Here is a 24,767-nt window from a genome sequence, read left to right as displayed (position 1 = left end):
GAGCGCGAGCCGCTCGGCGGGCCCTGGCCGCGGGCGCGCTGCGCTGCGCTGCGCGGAGCCGCGGCGGAGGATGCGGCGGAGCAGGGCGCCGCGGGTGGCGCTGGCCGCCGGCCTCGGCTCTTTCCTCCTGGTCGTTTTCTACTTCCAGAGCAGCCTCAACCCAGGTGGGTTACACGTCCCCCCCGGGGGTCCCTCCGCGCCCTGACTGCTTGGTGTGTGCGTGCGTGTTTGAGTTCGCTTTGCCGGGGCATTCGCGCAAGTTGCCGCCCTGCTTTGGCGAGGGGCTCTGCACTTTCAGGATGCCCCTTCTCATCCCGAAGAAGGGCCTCATCCACCTCCCTTGGGGTCCCCCATCCGGCAGCTCCGTTGGATGGATCCTGGGAGCAGCGTCCGGGCGTGCAGAGCCATGAAACGTGTTCMGGTCTGGGTTTCAGGATCAGTCCCTTGCTAGTTCAAATCACTTCGGTGTCACTGCGAGCCACTCCTGTCCAGAGGGGCCAAGCTGCAAGCCAGCACTGATCTGCTGAAAGTTAGGGTGAACTGGCATACTTGCTTAGAGGTTATGTATTTCTTAGCTGAGACTATTTAACTTCACTTTTGTGATTGAGGGTGATGTGTGATTAGCTTATCGTAACAATGCCCGTGTTTTGCAATAAAATCCATGCTTTATTTTAGAGCAAACTTATTTTGGCTGACCTGTCCCTTTCAGGAGTGTCCTTTCAGCGAAATCAAGGAGTGAAACTATGTAAAACAGGCACACAGAACTTCAGTGAAATCTTTCTGAGGCTGWGCTGTGGCTAGGAAAGACAGAAGAGTTGCTCTGTTCTGCAAGAAGTGCCTATTTCACACCCACAGTCACTAAAAGTCCTGAGGAATCTGGCTGAATTGCTCAAGGGATATCTTTAATGTCTTCTCTTAGAAATATTTTCCACACTGAGAACAATTTAGTAATAATAGAATTAAAATATAAACTGTTTTGTWCTGGAAGGCTTATTTATTTTCTTGCCTGATTTCTGCTCTTCTCTGTAAATTAGTGCCTATTTTCTAAGAGATGTTATTGAGTAATTCCTGTAGTTTTAACAGTGTACTAATGGGTTCTGATTACAGCAGCAATCCATCAATGGGACCTTTAAAATTGGACCTTAAAATTCAAGACTGATTTGACTGAAATGTTAGTGGAATTTTATCAGCATGGACTAAAAGAAATGGAATTTTCTCTGTTATAAGGGCTGTTCTATCACTTTAATGTTTTTTTCCTGAAACTAAAAAAGGCTTAACTTGTTGTCTGAATAATCTAAAACTGGAAAGGAATTACRTTTGCGTGAGTGTTTGTTACTGGTAGAATAGCATGTGAAGTTTATCAAATGCATTCAGTAATCCCAGAGGACTGCAATCAGTATTTTATTCTTTAAGAACTTTCTCACACAAATAATTTTAGTGTTGGGAACATTCAGTAAAAAGCACTGCACTGAATCCGCTTGAATATCCATGGATCCTAACAGAGAGAGGACTGCATTTTACATTGGGTTCACTTTCTAGTATTTGACTGGAAAATCCAGCTCATTTCAGGGCTTCCTGGTTTTTAAAAGAAGACTTCTGTGAGTCTGAGTCAGCAGACATTTCTGTGCTTACTTGAGTTTAATCCTGTGTGTGATCTCAGCATTGTTCCACGTAGAGTTCTTATCAGGTCAGGGCAAACCAGGTGACAGTAACCGTGATGGTATCTCACGATGGCTTGAGGAGGTTTTCGGATCTGGAACTCTACCAAGAGAGGTGCTGGTCACAGGCTGATCAGGTGAGTTTTTTGGAAATGCAAAACCTTTAGCAGTTTGCAAATCTATTCCTTTAATGTGGGACACATGTCATTTTTGAAAGATTCTGTAGGTGGTCGTAGGTCTGGAGTACAGATCCTAAACTGGTGTAAACTAGTGCAGCCTCCTAATCTCAGTGAAAGCCCATTGATGAGAATGATGAACAGTAACTGCAGGTTTTTTCTTTATGATTGACAAAAGAAGTGGATTAAAGTGATATTAATGTTGTCTAAACTCTGGCTGCTTTCTATACATAGTTGCCTCCCTGTATTCAGCTTCCATATTTATGTCATTTCTTTCCTATGGTATTTTTTGATTTGCAGTATTTTCTCTCCTCTAGTTCAGTGAAATATTCACAATAGCAAAAGAAAGGCACTTTGCAAAGATCATTATCAAATACAGAAAAGAAGCAAGCTAAAAACTGCTTCTTTTTTCCTTTAGCTCAAGGGAAAGCAAACCAAGACCAATTACTTGAATTTTAGAAGTTACTAGTTAAAATACTAGGCAAACAATTTGAAGACAGAAGTGTCATCTTTAAAGTGATGTCTGCCTTGAGGTTATTGGGAATTCTACTTGTCTGGTGTCATTTGGTTTTTATATACTAATGAAAAAAATGCTAGGAAAAGCAGCAGTGCTACAAGTACCCTCTGGAGCAGTCAGGTCCTTTTTCTCTCTTCTGCAAGATTCTGCAGGTTGCCTTTCCTGGGCCACCCTTCATCCAGTTACATGTAACTTACTGGCGAGTCAGACGTCCTGTCCAGGAATCAGTGCATACAGTGTGGGAGGAAAGAYAGTATAAATGAATGCATTTTAATTAGAAAACCACTAAGGGTTCATCTAACTGGGCACAGGAGCAGAAATTAACTCCTTCATTTGCAGCRTCCACTATTAACTGCATCAATACAGTTCTGTGCATGGAGCGGACTGCATCGAACTCAATGGCTATATCGAAATAAGGCTTTCTTCTTCTGCGATAGGAACACCCACATGGCGGCATGTGCTGGAATAACTCAGTTCCTAAATAGCTGCCAACTTAGTTGGTGCCGGGCTGAATTTGTTTGTATTGAAGTCCAGGGCAGAATCCCCCACTGTACCTACCAGAGACAGAAATGGGCCTGGGTGGATCAGGAAAGATGAGACAAATCTCATTGCTTCTTTTAGGRAAAGCAGCCACATGTAGATTTGTATACTTAAGCGTGCACTGACTTCATACCCTTGGTTACTTTACTTTAGCTTTCCTTGTCAGGTCTGGCTTTACCAGGGGCTGTGCTCCACGTTAACCTACACAGTGCAGCCCGTTCTCCCCTGGCTATGCATGCAGCTTCAGCACATGGACTGTTCCCTGTTTACTTTGGTCTGTGGTGACCTATCTGTCCCATCAGCCTTCAGCTGTCTTACTCCAGACTCTCAGACACATGGCCGAAGGCAAGGTACCTGCATTGAACTGGTGCCAAACATGTTGTCAGGTAGAGCTTACACTGACATGGTGAATAAATCTGACTGGCACAGTGATCTTTGAGTATCACCACCCTCCTGCATCTGGACTTGTAAGCGGATGTGCTCAGCTCCTTGTCAAACCTTAAGAGACCTCAGCTTCATGCCAGTAGTTACATGTTCCCTCAACGGACTCACTCCGTCAGAGACTTGGCCGCACCGGCATCAGCCCACAACAGTCCAGGAGATCCAGCCTGGCCTTAGCATCAGTCATCCATCTTCTGAGCTGACTTTTCCCTGCTACCTCTTCTGGGGGCTGTGTGTTGTTAGCAGTGGCTATGCTGACTTTTGCACACTGTACATGTTCTGTATAGAGAAGGGAGGAATAAGCAGTGGGGATCTCTGATCATTGTTTCATTTAACTCCAATCATAGTATGTCTAGACTGGCACAACAGTAAATGTTGGAGGCTGCTGGCCCTTGTCTGCATGAAAGGTTTGGTTATTGCTGCTCTCAGGGGAACTATGTGGATTTTAGCAACACCAGGAAAATTGAGGATGGCTATGCTAGCATGGATGTGGAGTAGAGAGAAGGGAGGGTATTTAAAGAAGGCAAAGATGAGGTGAGCAGAAGATGGTAAGACGCTGTGTTTCTCTGCATCCCCAGTGTCTGCCCACCTCAGCTAAACAYGCTGTGGGGCCACCCCTGTAGTCAGTCTTTCAAGGGAGACTTGAGTAGGCAAATTGTACTGACTTCCAGAGAGCTGGCATTTTTCAGGCTGCTAGCAGGGGTCAGAGGGACATGTGCGTGAACTTGCAGTCTGCTAAGTGGTTAATAAACAGCTCCGCCATCTGAAAAGAGTGTATTTCCTAATTAAAGGCGATTGCATGCTGTAGGAAGCCTTTTACATAATTTTTGCCTTTTCAAGGGTCTGACTCACATTGCTCAAGAAGTCCCTTTGCAGTCCAGCGGGTGATCCCAGAAGTGTTTGGAGGAGGAGGCACCTTTGGGTGCTTGAAGCAAGGAAGGACAGTAAGATCTTTTAGTCTGACCTCAAGAGATCCCTGTGTAGGCTATTGCGTTCTCACCCAGTCCTTCCCGTATCAAATCCAATGACCTGTGCCTGAAAGAAGTAACTGTGGTGGGGGACAAAAGCAGATCTTGCACAGAGGCAGCCTGAGGGATGGGCAGTGCTCCACTTCCTGTTGTTTCTAGCTTGTTCCAATGGTGAATCACTTTCTACAATAAGAAGGGAGCAAAAAACTCAAGGTCAACATGTTGCTTTATTTCTGCTCTGATTCTGTTTGACTTCCATGTCCAGATGTTACTTCTTAAGCACTTGCTTATTGCTGGCTTCTGGACTTCTCATGTTCTTTTACATCTGCATGAGTCATTGGACTTCAGGGGGCCTTGCAGGTTAGATGTACCCTGCCTTCGATCTGACTCCTTCACAACAACAGATACCAGAAATACGATCATAACAGTGCCAAGGTTGCGGTACTGCTCCAGCCTTTAGAGAAGGAACCAGACAGATTTTCAAATGGAGAAGGCAGCAAAGCCCCTCTGTCCTAATCCTCTCCCACATCAACCAGTTTGATCTCTGACAGAGCAAAGCCCCCTCCAGCTCTTGCTGGAGCAGAGATATTGCTTCTCCAGTTTGAGACATGAGGATTGGGGGTTACAGGAAGAGGACAACATGTAGCAGTGCCAGAGGCCACACCACTGGTATGCAGCAGATATCACAAATAGGAAACTCTGCCTTGTCGTTCTGGTACTGTTCTAGGGTGGCCTTCTGATGTGCCATGGTGGGTAGGAGAGATCCCCATTGCCACTACACCCTGCCAGCCTTGGGATGGTTTCTGTTGCCCTCCCAAATGTCTCTCACCAGGCAGCAGGCTGGAGAAGCTCTTGCGTTCCTARGGAAGGAGCTCAATCTTGTGGCTAAGGTACACCAACTGGACATCATAGGTTGCAGTTACAACCTCCTGACAAACCAGTGATGAAGCATGTGGCAAGAGCAACCCACAGGTAGTGCCCACATGCCCATACTTACAGGATAATGCTGTACAGACCAGGGACGTTAGCAGTGGGGCATCAGATAACTCAGAATTCAGGAGCATTTTGAAGTGTGGAAACTTGAGGATTTTCACCTCCACCTGAAACTGGGGCTAGCAGCCCAGGGATCACCCACCCAACAAGAAGTGAACAGCTTCAGTTACGTCAGCTCAGCCAGGCTTTTCTGAGGTGACTGTTGAATTTTGTTATATTGCTTTTTTACAGTCATCAACTTAAGGTGCCTTAAAAGGTATGTAATTTTAATACTCACTGATCCCTGCTTCTAAAAGTTGAGCCTGCTGATCTTTACAAACTGGCCTTTCAAGTTTTCTGAGCATACAAAATCACTGATTGCTTTTGCAAACTGTTGCGGTCAGCTTGATCAGTATTCCTAAAGCTTTGTCCCTTCAGGGCACAGAGATTATAAGTAATTTGACTGAGGTCCCACAGAGCAGTAGTCCCCAAACCCACAAACACAACTAGACCTAGCCTGAATGGGCTAGTATCTACATACATAGATACTAGTAGCTGTCTGAACATTTTCAAACTAGGGATTTTCTTAGACTGGAGGAAAGAGCCTATTTTAGATCACAGTTTCTCCCCAGTTTTTGAAGGTATTTTCAGGCTGAAATGCAGGCACCACCAAAGTCAATAGAAGGCTCCCCACTAACTCAGCAGGCATGGGATTTCCCCAGCTGTCGTCCAGGGAGAGGGAATCCTTTCCCCATAGGAAATATTACGCCACGGTTTCTGTGAGCAAGTGGCAAGAGCAGCAGCATGATGATATCGGAGGGACTAGGGCATTGACCTTTCTTTGCTGATGGCTGCCTGCTGGCAAGAGAGAGCAAGCAACGTCCAAGGCAGCCGGGAGGATGCGTGTTGCACAGCTTGCACTTCTCGTGCATAGTACACCCCTTGGGACTCAAACACGGCTCTGCCAGCAAAGGCTTTCTGMGACTGGGTCATGCTTGCAGCTGGCTGATACATGTCTTCAGCTTTCCAGATAACGACAGCTAAGCTGCCTTCACTCTAGCAAACTGTGAGCACAGCCAAGGATGTGAAATCAAAGAGGCCCTCTAAGGTTGTCTTGGGGTTTGGTTTCATTTTGTTTAGYTTGCTTTTGTCGCGGGGCAATTTTGTCCAGCTCAGGTTCCGCTTCTCAGGAATATGAACTCCAAGAGGCAGTCACTAACCTTGCAGGAGCAAGCACACAAATGCAGTGCTCAAAGTACAGAGATGTTTGTCAGCAGAGGCATTGGGCAATGCAGGCTGGAAAGCCCTTGGATCTGCCATGTTTAAATGCTGTAGCCATGACCTGTTGTGGCAGAGTAATCTGCCCAGTCCAGTGGTGAAATGTGAGGCAGTAATGAAGTCCATCCGCTCTGGAGGGCCAGGGCTTTCATGAGGAATGCTTTTTAGTCCTTCTTGGCTTTGTACAGTTTCCTGTGAATCTCTGATATGTGCAAGAGGTTTGGGAGGAGGGGGGAAGGAGCAGGGCTTAGTGTGCCTAGGAATTAACTCTGTGCCTGCAGGAGAAAGATGCATCTCGGTCGTTCTGTCAGATGGATCCAGCCTCTTCTGGTGCTGCATCCTTCCAGCATGACAGCATGACTGTTTTTCTGTGGAAGCATGTTATGCCAGGGCTTTCAGCTTTGTCTTCACTTTCACTAGCAGAATTTAAGGGGGTAACTCTAAATGGGAAAGATTAAGGGGAGGGCTAGAATCATGCTATCACTGGACATCCAAAGTCCAAATGAAATCAGAAGGAGTTTATACCATTGGCCTTCCCCTTCCTTGACTAATGTATTTTGAATAGCCATGGGCAAAAGAGGTATGACTTCTTTTCTCCAGGAGGTAAGACAGCACCAGCAGGGCACTAAGAACATAAGTGGCCGATGGAGCAGCTGCAGCCCAGGGGCACAGCCTGGCCCCCTTCTCCTGGAAGAGGAGAGTCCTGCCCCTCTCCATCTCGCCTAGCCTCAGCCAGTCCCAGACAGGAAGGATATGATGCGTATCTCTCAATGTGTGAGCCTTGACTTGTTTGTCATCCACTGGTTTCTGAGCAGAGACAGTTACAAACTGGGAAGCTCCATTTAGTGGAAAAAGTTGGAACGGGGAAGCTGTTATTTTCATGAAGAAAGCAAAGGAAACAAAATTTTACACCCAAACATTTTGGGCTTTCTACAGAGAGAACCTCTGTTTTTCCTACAAAAGGTTGACACATTCATGAAACCGGTTTAAGTGAAGACCCATCAAAATGCAATGTTTTCACGCATGTGGGTAATGGAGGAGGCTCAACCTCTTCTGTTGTTTCCTTGATAAGAACCAAACACTTCAATTTATCCTGCAATGAAGACCTGTATTAAAGCATCTTCTGGTCCTTCAGGCAGGACGTTCTGGCTACTATTAGTCAGGTTTGAGGCTAGAAACTGAACATTCAACTCAGTGGCTGATGGACCTGAAACTGATGCTGAAAAGAGACAGTTGCTAAAACAGTCTTCTGCCAGTCAGCACCTGGCAGCCCCTCTCCTAGAACGGGCAGACACTGGAGGTGCTGGTGTTTATTATGTCCTGGATTTTCTTCCTTGGTTGCTGCCTCCTGTCAGCATCCAAATGAAGAGCATCACAAACCCTCCATTTTAACCCCAGGGCAAACACAGCTGTCTTTCTCCAGACTTTCTATCAGAAGCCAAGAAACTATAAAGGCATTAGGTGCTTAACTCCCATTATTGCTCCTCAGAGCTGAGTACCTAAAGAAGAGCTTAACTATCCAAATACCTCTGTGGGGCCAAGCCAGGCTGTTTCAACCAAGGCTTTTACTTTTTGTATCGAGATTTTGAAACACAGCTGGGAAAATGCCCCAAACTTTTTCTTGTTAAAAGGCATTTAAAGACTATTAGCAGTCTAAGAGGAAGAGACCATCTCACAGAGAAGCTCTGGTAGCCTGAAAGGCCCAATGCAAACATCACCATGCCTCAGTCCTGCTTTCAGTGCAGGGCTTGCACTGCTGCTGAGAACTCGTACAAATGGACCTATCCTGAGCTGGAGCATTCATAGATGACAAGGAAGCCTGGTTTCGGTGGAGTGTTGAACCTCATATGGCCAGCCTCTGCTGTCCAGTTCAGGCCAGTCTGCTCTGTCTTGTACATGTACCTGTAGAGCTTGCATCAGGATGCCTTCTGTCTGTCCCCTGCCTGGATCAGTGCCTTTGGGCATGGCTTATGTTCAGTTACAAGTCCATTGCAATTGCCCTCTGTCCTTCATGATTCTTTTAATTTTTCCCTTCTTCAGACACAACTGTCCCTGATAGTAAAATCCATGCAGTAGGGCTGTCTCGAAGAAGAGATTGSTAAGTGCACCCAACACATGGTGCTGCTGCCTTAAGCAGATGTCCCACTTCCACAACGCCAGTCTCTAGCTCCAGATACTAAGATCTTTGCCGTGTTGCTTCTGTGGAAGTTTGCTGTGGCTTGCCTATCTTTTTCTCTGCTGCAAATTTACACCCCCTGTAATTCCAGTAGGGAAACGATTCGTAGAGCTCTAATAAGCAGGGATTGAACTGCCTTCCCTTGCATCCCCTCTGCAGCCTGCCTGGGCTCATTCTGTTCTCTTTTTCCCAGTTGTGGGCATGTGGCATTCACTGGGAAGCCAAAATCTCTAAGTCAAAGCCCAACATGGGCAGAAGTGGAAAGAAAGAGTTGCTCTGTATTCTCAGGAACTGGATGGTCACTGCTCAGATAAATTCATCTTTCTGCACATTCTGCACAGATTTGCCAGCATAGGAGGTAACACTGGAGCACATGGTTTGGTTTTGCTTCTCTTAGAGTTTTAAAGAGTAAGGGAGCAAAGCTGGTGCTGCACTTACAGTGTTGGAAGGAGAGTCTGATGCTCTAGGGGAAGCATCAGGCATGATGTAAGAGTACAGGAGGAGGGAAGTGGAGCCAAAACACACGGCATGAGAAGCGGCTTTGTATGACTTGGATCTTATGCAGAATAATACCTGATGTTCCCTGATGCTTAATGCTTCCTTAAGTGTCATGCTGTCTGAAAACTCAGTGAGGCATCTGGTCAACAAATGGGCTACAGCTGCACAAGCTAGGCATGGGACAGATGCAGACTTTGCAGGAGGCAACACAGTTSTTCTTGTCTGCCACTGCTGCATGGGTTGGAGTAGTGCCTGTTGGCTTCTGCGTGTGGGAGAGCAAGCCAGGGAGAGACCTCATAGCCAGACAAACCTACAGTAGGTAATACTCTTGCCAGTCACCCCACCATTTAACAGCCTCAAAATTTCTGCTGCTCTTTCATTGGGCAGAATCTGAAAGAGCTCAGCATTGCTCTGAAGTGTGCCTTTATGCAATGTTATTCAACCTGCAGCCTGAGCCAGCAGACAGGACAGTGATTGCAAAAACCAAATACATCACACTCCCTCATGCACACATGCTCCCCTGCATTTGGCAAATATGTCTCAGTGTCAGCTCTAGGCATCACTGTGACTGGCCCTGTGCAGCTGCCTAAAAAATGGCATTTCAGTATGAAAAGWTGGTGAAAGGCTGTGCTGGAGCATTGCTTAGGATCTAAATCCCAGCAGCTCCTTTAGAGATTTTCATCTTAAAACTGGTGCTTCATCTAAAACAGGTTCTGCCTGACCCATGCAGCCTGGCAGGACCTGTGATTTTGGGGATGTCTTTAGACTGGCTTGTCAGCAGACAGAGTACTGTGAGTGAAATTGAGCTCTCCAGCAGCATTTCTGTTGAACAGTGACTATCAAGCAGGTTTAATTTTTCCCAGGCCCTTTGCAGCAGGTCTTACCGACCTACTGTGGTGACTGGGGTGAATACACTTTCTGAAGATCCCTGACTTGTAACACTTTCCAGCTCAGACCTTTTGGAGACAAGGATCTACTGGAGTTGGAATTTTGTTTCTAGGTAGACCAGATCTTCCTTGCCTAGGGGAAGGAATTCAAAATCTGTTCAGCTAGTGCAAATCCATATCTCTATTGCTTGCTGGGATTCCATTGAGCACATTTGACTGAACTCTTGTGGAGTTAACAGAGGTCTTCCTTTAACTTAAGGGCATGGAGGTGTCCAGTCTTGAACAGTGCAGAATTCCTGCAGCCTGGCAAAGGAACAGGTTGGCTGGCCTGGAAACTTGTTTTCTCCACAGTGCCCCAGAGCTCTTAATACTTGAATGAGCTTTGATTACATAAAACAGTTGCAAATTTCCAGGCACACAGATTGACGGGAACGTCTAGGAACAGCTGGGAATAGATATTTTGTGGGAGAAGAAAGCAGGTTTTTCCCTGATGGTTATTACTGCCGCAACTATGACACAGTTGGGTTCAGCATCTATCAGCCACAGCGAGATAGTTGGARTAACTCATCACCATTTACCCATACAGGAAAGCATTACCCACATCCTCCAGCAAGTCTGTGCTGAGAAGAAAACCGCTGTTTGGTTTTTAAGATGTTCTAGGGCATGGTTTCAAGGGTGTGAATGTGTGTGTATTCACTGTCTACCTCCTTTTGCCATCCCTCTTGCACATGCTGTCCTGTCAAGTCTCTGGCTCAGCCCTCCATAGTAGGGAGGGCTTCCTACTCCTGCTACTGTGCTCTCTGAGCAATAGCCATTTCTAGCCTTCTGTGGACAGTCCAGCCTGGCTCTTTCAGGCCCTGTTTGTCTCCTTCTCTGTTAACACGTCTGACTTTCTCTAGCCTTACCAGTTATTGTCCCTAATGCATCTGGGCAATGAAAGGTAAATGCATTCCGTGTTCCTAGCAGTGCTCTACCTTACTGCTATCACTGAGCCCTTCTGGCAATATGTCATATTGCTTAGCGGCTTCTGCATCTGGGACACACTGAAAGTCATGTTGCCTGCTTCACATTCTGTCTTGCCCAGATGAATTTCTTGCATAGCCTTTTAAACAAACTGCTGCAGAGATCTGCTGTGCAGAAGAAACATCCAATGCTGATAAGGACCTAGCTTTTTCAGGATTAGGCTTCATTTGCAAAGACTTCCTCCAAGCTTTCTCCAGATTCTCAGCAGAGTTTAAAGCACCTTCATCACTGGAAAGTGTCTTTTGGAGGTAGCATCTTGTCAGTAGCTCAAGTTGCAGATCAGCAAGTCCCTAGCTTGGGCACACAGGTTAGGAGGTGCTTGCAATTGTACTTGTGGTGTGTTTGCATGGAAGAGATATTCATTTGATCATTTTGGATCCGCACAGCAGTGTACTGGGCATTTCATGACCTATGGGACCTCTCCCATCCTATGTCATGTGGTATGGAGGGACACAGAGGCACAAGTCCTGGCCTCTTGTCAYGACAGTGGTCAAGGCTAATTCTTTTTGTAAATGACACTGGTTAATAGGCCTCCATCTCCTGGCTGCTTGCCCAGCTCTTCTCCTGGGGAGGAAGCAAAGGGTGCAGCAGAGGGATTTATGATGTTCCCTTGCAGGCATTCCCTCAGTTCTCTCTCAGACTCTAGGAGTGTTACTGTCTGTGCAGACACGCTCACCACTATCATGAAACATGATCCAACCCTCCTCTCTGGCCAGATGTTGCTTAGCAGTTTTGTGCGATGAATTATTGATCTTGCAGAAAGAAGGGTAATATTGACATTAGGTTCAAAGGTGATGTTTGTATGGAAGGTCTGGTTGTGGATTTCTCTGTGACTAGCTCCCCTGTTCCAAGACAGCTTCCTTTAAGTCAAGGACCTGGAAAATTAGCATAAGTTAATCGGAGGTCAGAAGCTCCTTTGAAATTCCTTTTCCCTTTTCTTACAGAGACGCCCTCTAAAGTATGCAGCTCTTCCCCCTGCCGCCCCCCTTATCTGACCATAAGGAGCATATCTGCAGTTATATTTCTCTGTGGCGTGGGAAGATCTTGAGTTCAATCCTGCAAACATCTGCAGAGCTGGGCCATTCCTATGGCACAAGTGCTGTGGTAGCACATTCACAGCTGGGTCTCTTCCAAGATTACTCCTGGCATTATTGAAGAAGAGGTTCATTTCCCTTTAGCTTAATAGGATCCACAGACACTGGCTTTGTGAGACTGAAACAAGGCTGACTTGACTCTGATGGAGTTTTGGTTCCCTTTTTCCTGAGGTATCCACTAGACCTTGCTCCTGTCCCATGAAAAGAGAGGGGTGTCTTCAGAGTAGCTGCTACTAACCAGACATCCACAGCACTTGTCTGGCACCACGGAAGTAAACACAAAAGCCAGTCAGACAAGTTGCTACCAGCGGTGTTATATCTACCGTGTCTCAGTGCTGCAGTGACACTAAAAATGTTTGTATCCTGTATCAGACATGCTGGCTGGAAAGACAGGGCTCTGTGGTGGTCTCAGACCATGCCCGCTAGTAGATGCGGTAGAAATGGGGACAAGGAGCTCTCTGATGAACAGTTATGCACTGGAGACACTTCTTCTTAGCCTCTAGCAGGCCATAATTAGTTCCTGCCCTAGATTCACACTCTGTTAGTCTCAGCAGTCCTGCTCTGTAAGTTTATGAAGCTCATGAACACATTCCTAAATGCCTGTAAAATTTATCCATGCCTTTTGCTTAGTATCATGTGGCAGTGAATTTCACTGGTTAATGACCCTCTATCATTTAGAAAGTCACTAATTGGACAGACACTCTCAGCTGCCTCCACAGGAGAAGAGGGGCAAGAGCAGTGAAGCAAAGCCAGAGAGGGAATGACTGTAGACAAGGTGGTACACTGAGAAGGATTTGGTGAATGTTTCCAAGATTGCRTGGTGAGGTTTATTCATCAGTTCCAGATGTACAGAGATGACAAGATGGCTTGAAATGCATTCAGCAGGCAAGTACTTGAGCCATATAACGTTAGGGAGACTTGATTTTCTCTTGTACATGTGTAGGTAGCTTGTGTGCAGAGGGCACAAACAACATCTGCCTGAACTAGACCTGACTGCAAACAGGCTTTGTGCAAGTTCAACCTGGCCTCCCAGCACCTTGGACTGTCTTGGCCTCAGCAGCTGAACAGGAGGTGGTAGACTTGCAGCTGTGCTCTTGGCTTAACAAATCCATGCAGCTGTCCGAGTCCAGGAGTTTTACTGCAGCTACAGCTTGTCTATGCCTGCTGCAGTGATAGGAGCACTCAAGGGTGCAAACATGGCCGAGCGTGTGGATGTTCAAAGGAGAAGTATGTCTCTGGTCAGGTGTAGGACTATAGCCTCACCATCTGAAAATCAGCCCCTGTGTATCCAGGCATGGATCTATGCATTGGCACTGCCAGTGCAAGCCCTTCTGCTGCAATTCCTGCCGAGAAGTGGACTGGAAAGGGATTTTATTGAGAGGGAATGGAAATGCTGGCAGTTTAGACTAGCATCACACACGCAAGCAGACAATTGGGGCCAGGAGAATGACAGGCATAATGGGGGAGAGAAATTGCTCTTGGAAAGCTTCTAGCTTGGCTTGTAAGATGAATTAACCATTTGAAAATAAGAATTTCTGTAGTGCTTATGCATAGATACTTTATTTGCTCACATAGGCCATATTCTTCCTGGATATTGTTAGCTTTCTCTTTCCTGTAAAGATATAGATCGCATTCCTTGTCACAGCAGAGAACTAGGCCCATTGCCCTAGTGGAATGCATCCTCCTGTCCCAGATGCCTAAGATATGTTAAATCTCCCTGACATCTACCTCAGGCTGGTACTAAGCAACCAGAGCCACCTGCCACCACCAAGGGGATTCATGGGTTTAGAAAGAACCACTGAACACTGTCTAAACCAGCCACTGTTGGCTTTTGGTCCTGCTCTGGCCCTTAGAGGTGACCCTGTGGCATTTAGCACATTGCTTGAAGCTGCTGAATTATTTCTGGATTATTTCTTTCCCTCTCTGCATGATTTATTGTGAGCTAAACCTCTCACTCTTTTCCTTCAGTTGATGGAAAAGGATAGCTGRTAGCTGATCCTTGACTTAAGTTGACTAAATTGGAACAAGAAAGCCTTCCTTGAAAAAACCAACTTTGAGCCTTCCCCAGCTCCGGARAGGAGACAACCACATAGCCACAGGCCAACTGTACTAAACCCAAATGTCTGGGTACAGCTAGTAACACCATGATGGTGCAAGAGGTGCTATCTGAGACAAATGAAGGAATACTACCTACAGAAACATAAAGGCAAAGAAAGCTGTGCAAGAAAGCAGGAATCAAGAGAGCAAAGAGCTTTAATGAGGCTTTATAAAAACTAAGGGACTTCCTTGCACAGCTTCTTCCTAATGCCAATGCTGAGTTTACCTCCCAGGATCCTGAACGTAGTGTGGTTCTTAAGTGGTTGTAAAGCACCTTCAACAACCATCTTTTTGTGAATCACAGTCATTTCTGGAACGAGTAATTGCTGGTCCCTATGACGACATGGGTATGGTGAGTATTCCTTAAATAGCGTCATCCGGCTAAAGCCTAGACAGACTGGAGCTTTCAGGAGTTGGTTCTGGGCAGTCTCCTGTTAGGAAAAAGARGGAAAATAAGGCAATAAAGCCAGAAAGAAAATACTCTTCTGCTGCCCAATGTGTATGACATATGAAGGACAAGGAGGCCRTAGAAATCTGTACTAGTGCAAGAAGGTTTAAACTCAATCTCACATCACAAGTTTAATGTTCTTTTTGTAACAGCTTAGAAAATAAATACATCTGATGATGTCCCCTTAAATCTCCCAGCCGCCTTTGTGGCTGGAGTCTGAGTAATTGTATGTAGCATATGGAAGAAGGAGTTGGCTGCAAACTTATTAATGCTAAATAGTGTCCCAGCTCTAGTGTTAACCACTGACTGCTGAGTTTGCACTGAAAATATGAAATTCTTTGGGCTGGATTTGTTGTGCAGGCATGATAAGCAAAATGCATACATGAGTTCATTGCCTCCTTTGACATGCCAAGTACTACAACAGCCTGCTGGGAATTGCCTCTCAGAAGGGCCCCAGTGAGGGTTTGTACGCAGGGTCATGTGAACTTTGCAGTGACTGGGATCACTTGCATGCCTAGGATGGTGAAAAGTCAACACCTTTTCTTCTAGTTCCTATTAAATCTGTAAAAGGAATAATAGAATTGGGCAATGAAGATTATATTGTCAGCAATGTTTCTCATGTTTTTTGGAGCTCCTTCAGCAGAGAACGTTCTTTTTCTAGTGGTTTGGAGAAAAATCCAAGTAACTCTGAATGCTGGTCCTGTGCCCCCTTCCCATCACATGCCTCATGCAATGTTGAATGGGAAGCACAGATCCTGGCATGCAGGCTGAGGCAGAGCAGTGATTTATCTAGCTCAGGCACGGTCTGGAGTAAATGGGCTATCTAGCAGATCCCAAGAGCTCAGAATGAAGAAACGGCCCATTGCAGAGGAACCTATTGAACACTTTCAGTGGAGAAGGGAATGATAACATTAGGCATGAAATAGGTTTAATTTACATCTCTGTAGGAACTGCAACTCCAGCCTGGTGTGCAGTCTGTCAGAATGCCCTGTTTGGGTGTGATTCTTGGTTAGGATCTTGCTTTCAGTGCTCTTCCAGACATTGCAAAGCAGTGCTAGAGTTAAGACTCCCTGTTTGCTTTCCTGGGATAGAATCTTTATTTCTACTCCCATTGCTTTCATTTCAGTTCCATCTTAGCAACTGGAGACTCTTGTCACTGAGGCAAGAGTTTATATTTCCTGCAGTAAGGAGTCAATAGGAGGTCAGGTCAGCCGTAAGGCTACTGCTTCTGTTTCACCAGCTGTTCAGAAGACGTCTGCAGTCATTTCCTGGCAAGGTGGTGTTCTCTTCTTCACAAAGGTTGCCACAGCACCAGGGAAACTGGGCTGAGACATTTTCCTATGAAAGATGGTTTGTTTATGTTGAGACAGCTCCAAATGGAGAAACATGAAGTCTGGTGGCCCTTGGTGCTGGTGGCACTTAGCACTGAAGGCTGAATGGCCCTTATCTGCAGTCTGCAGTTTTATGGTGTCTGACTTGAGCTATCCAGCATGGAAATGTTCATGGGCAGGGTGACAACGTTATGAGTAAGTGGCATTGCAACCCCATGCTAAGGGAGTGTCAGGCTCCCTTTCCCCAGCAGGCTGGAAATTGCACACATTTAATACGCTCTGGGCTCTCGGGCTATCTGTATGCCTTCTGCCCTCAGATTTCTGTGTATGCAAGGGCCGTGGTGACGGGAATAATTTACACTTTGTGAGAGGTGTAAATACCCTCACATCCAACAGGAAGGTGATGCAGCTCTGTTGCCACTCCATTTTCCTCCATAATATGCCAGAGGCACTTCTTTGCAGCCCCAGGCTCACAGTCCCAGACATCAGGTGCCTGCGTACAGACCTCAGGGATCAGGGAGGCAGGTGTGCCTGTATTCCATGGCCCACTTCGGTTCCCTGAGGCCGTGTATTTTCACATCCGGATGTTTGCCATAACCACTGCTGCTTCTGGAGGCTCATTGCCTGGCTGACTGGAACAGGAAGAGGATGATTCCTTACTCCTGTGGATGGCTGTTCTTGTCAACCCCTTTCCATACAGAATCACTTAGGACCTTCATCCATGTCCTGAACTAACATTGCCTGGATGTATCCTGGCCCCCCTCCCTCTGTTGTCCATGGACCACTGCCTTCCMGCCAGCAGGGTGCATCCCTAGAAGAATGAATGCTTTTTCCTTTTTAACATGGTGCCATCTGTCAAATTATCCCATGTATTCCCGAGTGACTCATCAGCCTCTTGTTACAATGAGTCTCTTGGCTATCAGGCCACAGTCATTAGTGCAGAGGAGCCAGGCTGTCGTTAACATCCAGTTGTGCCACTCAGGCCCTAGGTCTCTGGAGAAGCTGCGAGGGGGTTGTTGCTATTTGGGACATGCTTAACTACATTATCAGAGGGCGGGAGCAAAGCTATTTGTAAACTAACCATCAGGCTCTCCTTGCTCCCCGGTCTTCACAGTGCCTCTTTCCAGATAGATATCTGATTTCATTATGCTGGGGCCTGAGGAGGTATTCATGTGCGGCCAGCTTTGAGCTTGGAAAACCCATAAATTATTGGAAGTCTATAGTATTCCTTTTCTGCCTAAGCGGTGCCAGCAAAGGTATTATAAAATTTGCAGGGGGTGACTTTCACCTGTGATGTGTCCAGCACATTGTCTGCTTGCAGCAGGCAAGCAGGAGTGGGAGACAGCATCAACCCTCAGAAAAGCACTCTATGTGGGTGCCAGCTAGCACATAACTGGCACACGGTACCTGGTGGGCATCTGTCACAGGGCTGAAAGGCAGAGGAAATGCCAGGTCCTGATTGGGGATATTAGCAGTGGAGTTTCTCCATTTTGTGGAGGGAGCTTGCAACACTCCTTTCCCCCTTTTCTAGGAGGTTTGTACAATCGGGCATCCTCCAAGGCTTTCTCAGAGGCCGGAGGCATCACCTCAGAAATCACTGCCCATGGTAATTCTTCCAAAGAACGTATTGGGAAGGAGGTACTGGGATGATTCATCAGAAGAGATGCAGGGTTGAAAATGGTTGATGAAGATGAGGTGCTGGCATTTGGGGAGCCCCGTCACCCTTCAAAAGCCATCTGTGGCTGCCTAGAGTTAGCATTAAGAGGCGTACTGAAAAAATAAGAGAGTCATCTGAGGAGAAGGGAAGAGTTCTGGGGAGGGGGATGTGCATGATAGGGGCTGGTAGGAGCCCTCCATCAGCACCAGAAGGGTGGTGTATGTCTTAGCCAGGTACTGAAGAAAAGGTGGGCCATTGCACTGCCTTCACCCCTCCCCTACTCCCCTGTCTCGCCTTATCCTGAAATGGTACTCTATGATGGTGGCTAAAGAATCACTTTCAGGCAACGCTGGTGCCTCTGGTGCTGCAAAACCACCTTCTCCTATATAGAAATAAGTCTTCCTCTGTCTGAGCTGATGGGAGAGGAGATTTGTCCTTCACTGCTGCAGCGGATTGTTTTGTRCATGGGCTGTTCCTTGTGTAAATCTTGTGTGCACGTTCTGTCTTGTCCTGTGCAGGTTTGCCTCAGAGGTATCTTCTTCCAAGTTGCTTTTATCTGTGTTTTTTTTTTTCCCTTAGCTTTGTGAGTAACCTTCTTGCAGCACATCTTTGTTTAGCCCTCTTGCAGTTTCCATGTGTTGGGAGGTGAGAGGAGAGGGGTTAATTATTTGGTTTGGCTATTTCCAAAGGACTGGGGGGGGGGGGCAGAAAATGTGTAGCAATGGAAAAAAAGCCTGAGCTAAGCTTGCAAGCATCTCTCCGCTGCTGAGACTTGGTTCTGTCTGATCCAGCCAAGTTCAAGTCACTCGGTTGGTTTAATTTCTGCTGAACAAAACAGCTTTAAATCAGGAACACATGAACCACTGACTGGAACGTTTGCATAGCTTCCTCTTCAGTGAGGAAGGAGGTCTAGGCTTTAGACTGCCATTATTGGGATGTTTCTGGACATGATCCTATATTTGCCTTGTTCAGCAAGCCCTCTAAACAAGGGTATTTTACACCATCTGATCCAAAACTCCCAATAATCTGTTGCTGGCTACCAGCCGTTTGCATGAGCTCGGCCACAAAGCAAACAGATGCATGTTTTCCCAACAAAACCAGCCCACTGTGTAATGTGGGTACAGTTACGAAAATGCTTTATACAAGCTTGTAGCTGTAGGGGAAAGGAAATTGCCTCCATTTGACCAGCTGATGGAAGAGCAGGCAAGCTTTCAGACTTGTGGGTCACCTCTGGTGCATTTTGCTCCCCACCCTGTGAGAACAGTTGTATTTCTGCTGTCTTTGCATCCGTCTGGGGATGTGACAAGGAATGACGGTTGTGAGCTGCACAGATGTTCCTTGCAGGAGATGGGACTTGGCCAGAGACCGGGCTTTGTTGAGGGAACGCAGCTCAGTAGGGGTGTGAGCCACCTGGGCGGGCAACAGCCAGACAACAGCGTTGCCCAGACTGTAAATTTTCTGGAGGGGAACGGTGCTGCCTCTCACGAACAAACAGCTCCTGCATCCACTTTGATGTAGGGACAGGGCAGATCAACACTGTCTTTCCTCTGTTCCTGAGGGAGAAGTGACTTGTCCAGGCTCCTCCTGGAGGATGGCCCTGACAGAGATAGGGATGAAGCCCTGATCTCCTCCTGCTGGAGGGGAATGCTGGTGCCATTATCCTTCAGGAGGACATCCAAGGTAGGGAGAGGTGCCAGTGCCTTTCCCTCGCCAGTCCTGGCAGGGACTTGCTCTGGAGCCACACAGTCCCTGGCTCATACTTGGAAGCTCTTTCTCCAAAGGCTGTTGTGTTCGGGCAGTGCTCCGTGTGCCCCTGACGCTGAGGYTGACTGGTGCCATGCTACGCTCTCCTGTGATGGGAGCAAGATGGTAGGAATTGGCTTATGCTCTAAGACACTCGACATCAGGTTGGGTAAGGAGGCTCAAATGTTACCAGCTGCCTGCTAGTTCATGTGCTAGAAGGGCCAACTAGAGCAGGTCACCTTGGGTTTGGGGAGTGACTTGGGTTTGTCACGTTGGTTTGGCTCTCAAGGCTGTATTACAGCAGGGGATGTGTTTGGGACAGAAGATGGGGATCACTCATTCTGATGTACACAGAGACACATTGCTAAATACCCTGGCAGTTTGAAAATGAGTCAGTTTTATGGCCCAAAACCAAGTTATGTGGAGGCAGTTTCTGAGCCTGAGAGATAGGGTGCACTGCTGCTGGGAGAAGATGAGTAGCCAGCAGGTTTGGCTGGACAGTTTTGCAGGGGAGAGGGATCTGCCTGCCCACTGATATGCTCAAGGAAGCAGGTCTGCAAAGCTGACTCCAGTCCTACCTTTCTAATATGCTGTAGCCCTAGCCTGGCTGGGCTATTTGGGAATGGTTTGCTCCAGTACCCTTGCAGGGGTTGAATCAGCTACAAGTTTTGGACTCCCTTTGAAGGTCCTGCTCCTAATGCTCCCATTGCCCTCACCATCAGGGAGAAGGGCACAGGACTGGGACATTTTGGGGTCCTGATGCAGACAGCTGCCAGGCCTGGGTTGGGCACCCTGCGCTGTTCTTCTGGAGGCTATGCCATCTCAGAGGCATCCTGCCCCTTGGCTTTGTTATGAAGTCTGATTCKTCAGAAAATGCTCTGGATCAAGTGGGTGGAGGGTGCTTCTGCTCACCTGGATGCCCTGTCACTGTTGGGTGCCACTCCTGCTGCAGGGAATGTGAGGGATGCCACTGGAATGAGGTCTAATGGGGAACGGAGGATTATTCCCTTTCCCTAGCGAGTGAGCAGAGACAGATGCCTCTGACAGAAAGCTGCTGCTATGCCGTCTCTACCTCGGCAGCAAGAAATGCAGAACCAACCAACTTTTAACGAGGCCTGGCCTGCAGAGCAAAGGGCAGGCTGTCGGGAATAGGCTGAGTTATATATTGCTGGCTTGTTCATCAGCAGGGGAAATATCTGAGGCAGACTGCGGTGGATCTGCCTGTGACCACAATACGTGAGGATGCATCAGATGGCAACCTGTCTCCTCCATCCACATAACCTCCTACACAGGAGAGTCACTTACTCATCACCCACTGATGCTAATGAAAGATCATGTAGGTCTGTTTTGAGTCTCTGTAAAAGGACTTTGTCCGTAAACAGAACAGATTAAATGAGCCATAACTGGGGGGAAAAAATACAATGCATCAGGGAACAAAAATGGGTAGGCCATTAAAAATTAAAACACTGGCATTTCCAAGGTTCTAATCTTACAGTTGCAGAGGATGCAAAAATATGCATTTGTATTGTAAATGTTAGAGCCACAGAGTTTTGGACTTTGAGATCAGCTCTCCTCCATCATTCTTTCTGCTCACCCCACAGGGTGAGCCACCATGACCCTGGCATACCTCCAGGATGAACAAAAGAGGCCAAATACAGCATTCACTCCAAAGGGATGTGTTACCTGCCAAGCATGAACCATGCATGGCGGGCTGGGCTGTTGTTATTGCAACATTTGTTGAGTATGTAATCTCTCCTCTTTTCTGTAACATGACCATTTGAGCCATCAGTGGTGTACATGGAAGATGCCTGGGAAAAGACCAGAAAGTGTCTTTTCTGGTTACTTTTTGCTATTGCTCATGCCTGTCTGAACGTTACTGTTCATCTTGAAATGATCTGTCCTGAAATGTCCAGCCCTATATGTGCTTTGCTGTCAAGTATCTGCCAGAATGGGGCCTGGAGGCCACTCGGTGCTTCTGAGCATGCCCAAGGGGCTCCGACTCTAACACTGGAGTGTAAACAAACTGTAGAGATACTCATCAATGGTCTGGGGGACAAACCTCAACCGCAGAGATCTAGGGAAAACTTGGCCTGCTGTCTGCACAAGAAGGTCCTTTCCAAACCCTCTCAGCCCYGGCTGATCCCACAGGCTTCTCACTGGAAGTTTGGAGGCTTTCAGGCAAGTCTGAAATGTCTCTTACATCTCTCGGGTCTCTTATTAATCCCTTGCATAATGAGAAAGATAAAGGTTGGGGTTGGGCAGGAGAAGCAGCACTTGTTTGAGATCTTTGTACCCAGTTGTTGTATCATGATTGCTCTTTTGGGGCAAAACATCGTATGTCATATCCTATAGATTAGAGAATATTTTTCTTGGCTATGGCTGATGCATTTTGCTCTCCCTCAGTGAGAGGTACAGCTCCCACATTTGCAAGGTGTCACTCTCCTGTGCACCGTCAATCAGGCCTCTCTGCAGTTTGCCAGCCACCCTAGATTTCCCATACTGTGGCCTCAAAGTCTGTGTCCTTCATGCAGATCCTTTAGGATGTTCATTTTACCTTGCAAACCATGGCCTTAGTAGATGCATTTTAGTGGTACAGCAAGTCAGTGAGAGACAGGGGCCCCCAAAACCTGCTGGGGATAGCTTTCCAAGCAACACAGCAGTTGGGGGGTGGTTAGAGTTGCTGTCTGTTTACCATGTTTTAAGGACAGTAAATCAAGCAGTTGCTGCACCAGGTTATCAGAAGTTAAGGCTTGGCAGTATAGCTATGGTGTGCGACTGAACAGAGCCTTGCTAGAAGAAACGTCTTACTGTGCTCTTGCATTGTGGCTCCTCTTCTATCACGTGGCCTAACACAGCAGACGTATCTCTCCCTCCTCACATGACTGCGTGTGGGATCTTCAGCCTTGGCAGACAAGACGTTCAAGCAGATTTGAGTTTTTCTGGGCAAACCAGCGAGCCGTGGAGCTTGTTTGAGGAGCAAAAGCATCAATGAAGCCCAGCCAGTTATACTTCCTGCTTCTTGTTTCACTTCCAGCTCCCCAGCAGAGGTGACTGCATTAGAATTCACAAAGCTGAAAGATGCATTTAAGCAAATCAAGCATGTGGTTTTGTGATTTCTTTTTTTTTTCTTCTCTAACATTTTAATTCAGCAAGCATGTGTTGTCTATGTTCCTGGCTTTTTAGATGCACTAACAATGATTGATCACAGGAGTTTAAATGAATTGGATTGCCTGTTTGCTGAAGCCAAAAAATCTTGTTCCCAGATTGAAACCTCCCCATAAGGAAAAAAAAAAAGAAAAAGAAAGAAAAAGAAAGAGGTTTTTTGCTTTTAATTCCCAAAGGCGCTCCCTTAGGTTTGAATATATCTAAGCATGTAAATGCCAGAACACCYATACTTTATCACAGCTGAATGCAGCATGCAAGAAAGCAAAGGGTCACTTATTTGGTGAKCTCCATTAAACTGTGGTCAGTGTCTTCAGTGCCATAAGTTTGTAGATCTGGTGTGGGATTTTGGTGTTTGGGATCCCACATCATCCTCCTTTTTAAAAGTATCTTTTAAAAAAATTCCAACAATCAGCTGATGTGCTGATTGTTCTCCATCGGTCTGAGTARAGGCAAAAGGGCCAGAGCTTCCTAGAATTAAGCTTTGCTTCTTTGAAACCAATATTTTTTGCCTCGGTTGCTGCAGTTCTTCCAGGCAAGGCCTCGATGTGCACATCGCCTCTGTACCCTGACCCATCCTTTGATAGTGTCAAATCCTCCAGCTGCCAACTGGGCCATGTGTCCTAGGCTTCACTATCAAACTGAGTGAGAAAGCTGAGCTCAACTGCAGTATGTATTTGGACCCATCGCTGCTGTGGTCAAGCTCCATTTCCTTCTTTGTTGTTGTTGTTTTTTTCCTTTTGGATGTTAAAATCAAAAATTGCACCAATTCAGCAGGCAGTGACTGCAGCTAGGATTTCGCTTTGAACAACGTGATCTCAATATCTTCTCTTAAATTAGATGACAAGATCCTGCTCCATGTCTCTTGGGTGCAGTTATWTTAACAGCAAGGAGATTGTCTTAATGAAACAGGACTGTATTTCTGTAGCCAGGGCTCAGTGAGCTGTCACCGTTTCGACCAATGCACTCACTCAACATTCATGAGAGACAGCAGAGAGGAGTCAAAAGTAGCAAAATTTGGAGAAATTCATTGCTGTGGCCCTCAGTAGCCACAAAAATCCAGATCTTAATTTCTAGATCTTCCAGTGGCTGGCTTCATGGCTTTAAGCAAGGGTTTTAAGGCTGAGCCCTTTCGACTGTGGAGCTCTGGGTGTTGTTTCCCCTTCTGATAAAAATGGCTAATATTGCTCTCATTTATTTTCCATGGTAAACACTTCTTTGCCCTATGAACACAGTAAGGGTAAGAGTATTTCCTTTTTTCCAGAGTATGTAAAGCCCCTTATAGCCCTTCCCCCTCCCTTCCCATCTCTTCCACAAATCCTCCTTGTGCCCCCATTCTGGACTTTCAGGTCCCTGTTTCAGGCTTGCAGTAGCTGCACAGTTGACTTCCAYATGTGCTTCAGGGCTAGACAGTTCCTCAGAAATGTGCTCCTCATCCCATCATGCTTAGAGTTTCTTTGAAAGTTCAGCTAAGAGAAAGGATCCTCTTTAAAGAGGGGCTGCCCTGAAAACTAGGTTTTCTACAGTATGGACAAACATCTTTTGCACTCATCCTCTGGGAGTCACAGGCTGTAATTAACACCCAGACCAGTCATTTTGGGTGGCCAGGCGCCACAATTATTTTTTCTCTTATTTTAGATTTTTGTGCAGACACAACAGGAAGCGAAGCTAAGGTTTTGAGACAGCAGTGTGGAGATGTGATAGTGTCGGGATTAACTCCTTGGGGACCCTCAGGGCATGTACTCAGGTCCAAGCACTCAAACTCTCTCTCTGCTCTGCTTGGCTGTTGGTCTCCAGGGTGCCAAATCTCTTCAGCATCTAGGAGTAGAGGTCTGCAGTGGAGCTTTTGGCTCCTTGTGGAGCTCCAAGTTCTGCTGCGCTCACCTGCCTGATCACTTCAGGAGTCTTCCTCTCTGCTTGCTCCATGTGGAGCCAGCTTCCTCCATCCCAGGACACCAGAATGCCAGTGCTGCAGATGAAGGTCACCAATGCTTTGGATAATAGTATTCAAAATGTTTTTGCTTTTATGGGAAATGCCTCACCTGATGTATTTTAGGACTTCATTTGCCTTTTTCATGACTGAGTCACACTGGCAGCCAAT

General features: G+C 46.7%; 1 protein-coding gene across 1 annotated transcript in view; it reads left to right on the top strand.

Moving 5' to 3' along the window:
* The first annotated feature begins 69 nt into the window (after positions 1–69).
* CHST13 (carbohydrate sulfotransferase 13) overlaps positions 70–24,767 on the top strand; it is a 37,436-nt gene continuing 12,738 nt past the window's right edge. Inside the window, exon 1 of the mRNA XM_085323773.1 lies at positions 70–164. Coding sequence (XP_085179899.1) covers positions 71–164 — 94 coding nt within the window. The 5' untranslated portion in view covers position 70. The remainder of the gene's footprint in view (positions 165–24,767) is intronic.

Source organism: Rhea americana, unplaced genomic scaffold, assembly GCF_003343005.1.
Source record: "Rhea americana isolate MKP2758 unplaced genomic scaffold, rheAme1 scaffold_120, whole genome shotgun sequence".
NCBI lineage: Eukaryota > Metazoa > Chordata > Aves > Rheiformes > Rheidae > Rhea > Rhea americana.
This window is presented reverse-complemented; position numbering and strand designations above follow the sequence as displayed.